The 6,554-nt window shown below is 36.1% G+C and overlaps 1 protein-coding gene across 1 annotated transcript; it reads left to right on the top strand.

The window, feature by feature from the left end:
- Positions 1–225: 225 nt before the first annotated feature.
- LOC108359516 (BTB/POZ domain-containing protein KCTD12-like) lies at positions 226–1,355 on the top strand. Its single transcript, XM_017611417.1, has one exon. It carries the CDS (start codon positions 342–344, stop codon positions 1,023–1,025), a length of 684 nt encoding a protein of 227 aa, XP_017466906.1. The 5' UTR covers positions 226–341; the 3' UTR covers positions 1,026–1,355.
- The last annotated feature ends 5,199 nt before the right edge of the window (positions 1,356–6,554 follow it).

The raw sequence follows: 6,554 nt of genomic DNA, 5'->3' as shown, positions 1-6,554 counted from the left end.
TTGGAGTTAAACTCGCGAAGTTACCACTTACCATATGCAAGGCTATACGCGTGTTTGTGTTAAGCTGATCAAAAAAAATAAAAAAGCGGTTACAATTAAACAAATTTGTTAAAGATAAAAATTAGTAACCGGAAGTGAAACTGAAGCCATATTTTTTGGAAGCAGAACAAGTTTCTTAACGCATATGCTATTCAAAAATATATCTATACAAACACCAGTTGCCACTGAAGTTAATATAACGGTGTCCGACTGCAATATTTTTGCTTCCAACAGCCAAAACAGTGCTTCTGTGTCTTTATAAAACAATAGTTTCACACTTGCCAACACACTTAAAATTCAAAATGACCGAAGTGATTGAACTGAATGTTGGTGGCGTACATTATACCACCCTACTGGACACACTGCTGCAGGAGAAGTCCTCACGCCTACACGAACTATTTAGTAATCTAGATGCGCTGGTGAAGGACAACAAAGGGCGCTATTTCCTCGATCGCGACGGCGTACTCTTCCGCTATATATTGGACTATATGCGCGACAAGCAGCTCAGCCTGCCGGAGGGCTTCCGCGAACGACAGCGCCTGCAACGCGAAGCAGAACACTTCAAATTGGCCGGCATGTTGGAGAGTTTGCGCAGCGGCAGCGACATACGTCCACCTGGCTGCATCACAATTGGCTATCGTGGCAGCTTTCAATTCGGCAAAGATGGTCTGGCCGATGTTAAGTTTCGCAAGCTATCGCGCATTCTCGTGTGTGGGCGGGTGGCGTTATGTCGCGAGATTTTCGGCGATACCTTGAATGAGTCACGCGATCCCGATCATGGTGGTCCAGATCGCTATACATCACGTTTCTTCCTCAAGCATTGTTTTATTGAGCAAGCTTTTGATATGCTGCATGAGCGGGGCTTCCGTTTGGCGGGCAGCTGTGGTTCGGGCACAGCGGGCTCAGTGGCGGAACCCAAGCCGGGTGTAGATACTGAGGAGAATCGATGGAATCATTATAATGAATTTGTTTTTGTGAGAGAATAAAAAGCTGTTGACGACGGTAGACGGGCGGTGGGTAGGCGTTATGGTGCATAAGCAACAGTCGGTCGTTTGTTTGGGCTTTGAAAGCCAAAATAACTAAATAAGTGAGTTCTAGGGAGAGCGTATATATATTTGAAACATAGAAAACTGATAATGTGCATGTAAGTAAGTTCCATTGTAATTAGTATGTTAAGCGAATATATGGAGAAAAAACTATATATATGAAAAGTAGAATAAAAATGCAAAACGCATACCATGTAAGCTTAGTAACTGCAGCAAAAAATAACACATACCTACATAACGAAGGCTTATATTCAATACCCTCTATCTGACATTTTCTGGGCATTAACTTTCATTGATTTGATGTTAACTGTAACTTTGAAATTCAATAGTAAATTCTTCGGTTGATTTTTATATCAGAAACTGAATCTTGTGGAAATTGCAGATAAAGGGTATTGAATATAAGCCCTCGATAAGCAGACCGCAAGTACTTACAACCGCACGCTGTCCAAATTTTTCAGCCAGCAACAGTCCTCGAGTCCTAACTGACTGTAGACACAGAGCAGCATGTCAACGCTATCAATATTTCGTAGTCCAAAGCGAGAGGCGTGCGCGCGCGTTTGCCATAAATAAATGACATTTTTTATTTTTTTTTATTTTTTGTTTTCTAAATTAGCACTTACAACCTCCAAGTGCTGGTGTTAAATACCACTCAGCCTGCGGTAACTTTTTAACGCCTCTAGTTGCTTGAGAAGGTCAAAATATCTTTATTGCAAAGCAACTTGAAAGAGAAAAAATAATGAATGCCAAGTAGAAAAGTATTTCTTGGAGGCTTAAATGTGTAAGTAGTTAGAAACGCATGCAGCATTGCTGCTTTTATGAGTGCTACGCTGCGTAAATTATCCAAAGTTAAAATCTACAACTCGCTATGTAGGTACTGCGTAAAGTGGGAAAATACATGTATGCCTACATATAAAAATACGTACATACATACGTACATGCATCCATATGTTGCTCTAAGCATACTTTCATGCATTCGCTTTAAGTAGCAAAACGTGTGGCAATTAGCATAAAAAATAAGAGACATATGTCTATGCAAAATGCAAAATAATTATAACTGCCAGAGTACACATTTAGGTACTTATTCTGGTAGGCTGCGTGGAGGACTAAGTACTTAAGTAATACGAAAAGTGGACATTTGAATACCGTATTTATTTTTATCCAAAGCTTCCCCACTAAAATTGAGAGATAAGTTGAAGTAGGTTTTGTTTTCATATCAAAGGTTTAAGTGCATAAAAGGTATACAAAAATTAAAGAATTCTTGTATATGCATTTTTTTACGTTAAATAATGCAATGCAAAATTATATATCGTCCATCATTAACTTGGATTATGGTAAGTTAGGTTGAACAGGCTGTCGGTCGGCTCAATAGCACACGTGGACCCTTATTCCTTATTATTTCAATATTTCTCAGCTACAAGATCGCAAAATTATTGACAAGACTCCAATATGTTTTCTGTAGCATATTACAATTAACCTTAAGTCGTTTCATATCACTCGTTACGCGATTAGAAAACAGACGTTGATCATACACCTGGCGGCCACATTCGATGTTTCCTTTCTCGATATGCCTTTTCTTGTATAGATGCCTTGGGTTGGATCGCTGATAATTTTTTCTTCTTTCTCGATAGGCGATATAACCACTTAAGCAATTTTGAAGCGAGTTGAACATAGCACGCCAATCGTTTCTTTGCTGTGCTAATTGACACCAATTGGAAATTCCAACTAAAGCCAATTGCTTCTTCAACTGGTATTCCCAGCACAGAGAAGGCCTTGTGCTGTCTTTGCTACATACTGCATACTGTGTCAGGGCTGGGACATTTTTTTCCATTCATACCAAATAGCCAGAATAGCCGCTATATGTATGTATTTAGATTTGGTTAAAGTTTCTGTTTCCATGCCAGCGTGCAATAAGAAGTTAATAGGCCCACTTAGGCCTGTAGGTTATGAGACGGTAAAAAAAGAAGTTGATTTTTAAAGCCACAATGGATTATCACACGAGGTTTGTTAACACTTTTCGTTAGGATTCGTTCTTACAAGGGGAGTTCCAAGCGCCCAACATATTTCTGGGAGAGCCTGAAAGTTGTACTTACATACTTACATAAACCGAACCGCTTGCTCACAGAAACACACCCGCGTGCAGCTCCACCTGCGGGACCCACTGGTGTAGTGACGCTGTTGACTTCCGTTATTCCTAAAACTGGATAAGTCGAAGTGGTTCCACCGAGGGTACCTCTATTTCTGGCGTGACCTAGCGGTTGGTAACAAAAGCTACAGGATTGAGAATGGTTATGCATCCGTTACTGTATACCAAGAAGAGTGACCATAACCCATTACATTACATTTTCGTTGCCAGGTAGGAGAAATTGGCATTTTCATAGTTTTGCAATTTTTTGGCATAGCAATTTTAAATACTTTACGGTTTAACATAAACTATTTGGGGTAAATAGAAGGTTGTGGAAATGAAGTCGCATTAAGGACGAGAGTGCTTAAGGTTACGCCAACTTATGCTTCCTGCTTATGGTCTCAGCATATGGAGTGTTGAGCCAATCCAAAAAGCTAACCTGGAAACCCAAATCAAAACCCAATTTTATTTTGGGATGTCCTCGTGCGGTGAAATGCAATAGATAAGCCCTTTTGGTTAATATAGCTGGAGGGAATGCGAAAAGCTGTATGAGGCGCACTCTCGACTACCTTTACTCCTGCGCTTAACACGAAGATTGTATACAAGAAGACAAAAGTTGACTTCCAACCCCAGGCACGCCGAGATTTTTTCAAGCTTTCAGGTCATCCCAGCTTTAACCGGCTATTGCATACCGATGCTGGCTGGCAACATTCATGAAATCAAACTTAAGTTCACTTACTAACTATTCCTTATTTACTTACGTATGCACGCATGTATGTATGTATGTACATATGTATGTATGTATATACGAATTGTGGATTTTCAAAAACTTTAATGGACTAATTGTAGCGCTGAATTTAGATGATTGTTCGCAAAACCTTTTGAACGAATGCCAAATATACAAGTAAGAGTACTTTGTAAAACAAAATAAGAAGATATGTGTAAATAAGTGCATCCACATATCATTGCTAAGTGGATGAAAAACTTAAATTGAATGATAATATTTACAAACACTTTGTTGATATGAAAATGAATTAAATAAAAGTATTAAACTAATATTAGTACGGGTCTTAGCATTTAAAAAAAAAAATAATAATAATTAAATTAAACTACAAAACTAAAATAAGTAAAATGGATTTTAAACGAAATTGCAGCTGTGGCAAATTTGTGGCTTTAGTGCCAAAAGAACGAAAAATTTATTATGGTGTTAATTAGTGGTCACAAATTTGCAACTGTTGCCAATTGAAATAAATTAATAAATACTAAAAAAAAAACATATGAGTAGCATAAATTAAACAAAAACCCCTGCAAACTTACATCAAAAACAATGACTTTGTAATTGGATACAAATTGATTGAAATCATAAATCAACTACAAACTGAAGGCAACAAAACTATTTATGTATTTAAACACTAAAAACAAAAGGCAAACAAAAATAAAAAATATAGCTGAGCAAACAAAACGCATTAGTGGCTGACAGAAGTTTATAAGAACACATGTAAAATGAATAATGGATTGCATTGTTAAAATAGCATAATTGAAATTGTTATAATACATAGATAATGATTAAGGCAGTAGTAGGCAGTAACAGCAACAAAAGCAACACAAACAAGCGTACTACAATAATGGCACAATGCGAACAAAAACTAATGTAATAAATGAGTTTATCTACAAAAATATTTAAGCACACCCAAGGCAAATATATGTATGTATGTACGTTTGTATGTATTTATTTGTTTGTTGCTTGAAAGAAAATAATTAAAATCAACGCAAATGATAGCCAAACGCTAATGTAGAAAATAGAAAGAGAAAAGCCGACATTTTTAGAAATGCAAGCGAAAATGGGAAACAAAAACAAAAACCAAACAACTAAATTGAAATAAAATGTGAGCATTTTCAAGAGGCGTTGAATGACAGCAGTCAAAACAACAGCAAAAGCCTTAAACCCGAACCACACAACAATCACCACTGGATAATGGAACCTGAACTATTTAACTACAACACACCACCAGAATTGGCAGCCAACATCCCACCTAAAATACGAGTATCTAATGCGGCTCTACGCTCTAATCTCAATTTTCTATTTTATGTATGTATTTGTGTGTACATATGGATATATATAATTATATATATGGGTATCTATGTATGTATCAAAATAGATATATGTATGTATGTATATGTTTGCTTGTAAATGCAATGCCTAATAAAATGTTGGTTTGCTTGCGGCAGCTTAACACGCAGCCCCTTACGGTGGTAGGGGATAGCAAACCAACAACTCTACTACTATGTATGTATATGTATAAGTTACGTAACAAATCATCATTTGGAATGTAGCAACTTTTCGCATTTGTTAAAATAGTTGCACAAATTATGGCACAAGTTGTTATGACAAATGGGGAATTTGGGAATGGGCAAAGGAAGAGTATAGTATATTTTGAAAACGTAAGATAAAATATTAAAAAAGTGCTGGCTCTTAACAAAAGAAAATGTTTAAATAAGTAAATGAAAGCAACACTTTCAACTAATAACAGAGCTTATATTTTATTTGCAAAAGTGTTCATTTGGCAGCAGCAGTGAAACGTAAAGATATTTCGAAAGGATTATTATCTGAGTCTTGCAAAGCACTGGCACGGTGCACGGATTTCACGGCTTGCAAAGCTGCCCCATACGAAAAGCGGTTTTTACCGTGCAATCTGTGGACCGTGCAAGGGCTTTGCAAGACTCAGAGAATACCTCTAATGTTTTTGGGAAAAGGTGATCAAAAATAAAATTAAAAAAGGAAAAATTCACTTAAGGTCAAATGGAAAATAACCAATTTTTTTATTTGATGACCAAAAAAATTTGCATGTCAAAATAGCAGTGACCCAAAATACAAATTATTTCCTGGTGGAGCTTTAAAAAGTCAACCAAATTTTCGTAAAAATTAGAAAATTATTTGTATGATATTTATAAGTGAGAAAAATTTATTAAGTTATCGGTAGCTATTATTTTGAGACTTATATAATAAAAGTATTATAACTCAAAGAACTTTATTTTGAAACTTATGTATATATAGTCATGTGAAAAATAACAAGGGCACGATATTTTGTTTTTACTATTTTTCTTTTGTTTGTTTAATGTTTGTTTATTATTTACGTCGGAATAATTTATTAACTTTTTACCGCATAACTTTGGACCACGTTAACCGATTTCTATAAATTTTAAAATTTTTCAAAGGAAAGGTGGCACCTCAGAGGTGATTTCATACTAATTTGGTTTAGATCCATTCATTGGATCTTGAAGAAATCAACGGTAATCTTAAATTTTTATATGAGAATGGAAGTCGGCTTTGTGTTTTGCTTAAAAAT

The sequence above is a fragment of the Rhagoletis zephyria genome, unplaced genomic scaffold (assembly GCF_001687245.7).
Source record: "Rhagoletis zephyria isolate East Lansing unplaced genomic scaffold, Rhagoletis_zephyria_1.1 Rzeph_scaffold_00402, whole genome shotgun sequence".
Lineage (NCBI taxonomy): Eukaryota > Metazoa > Arthropoda > Insecta > Diptera > Tephritidae > Rhagoletis > Rhagoletis zephyria.
This window is presented reverse-complemented; position numbering and strand designations above follow the sequence as displayed.

What these genes read in the sequence shown, in the direction of transcription:
- LOC108359516 (XM_017611417.1), top strand. Translation starts at nt 342, where the DNA reads ATGACCGAAGTGATTGAACTGAATGTTGGTGGCGTACATTATACCACC.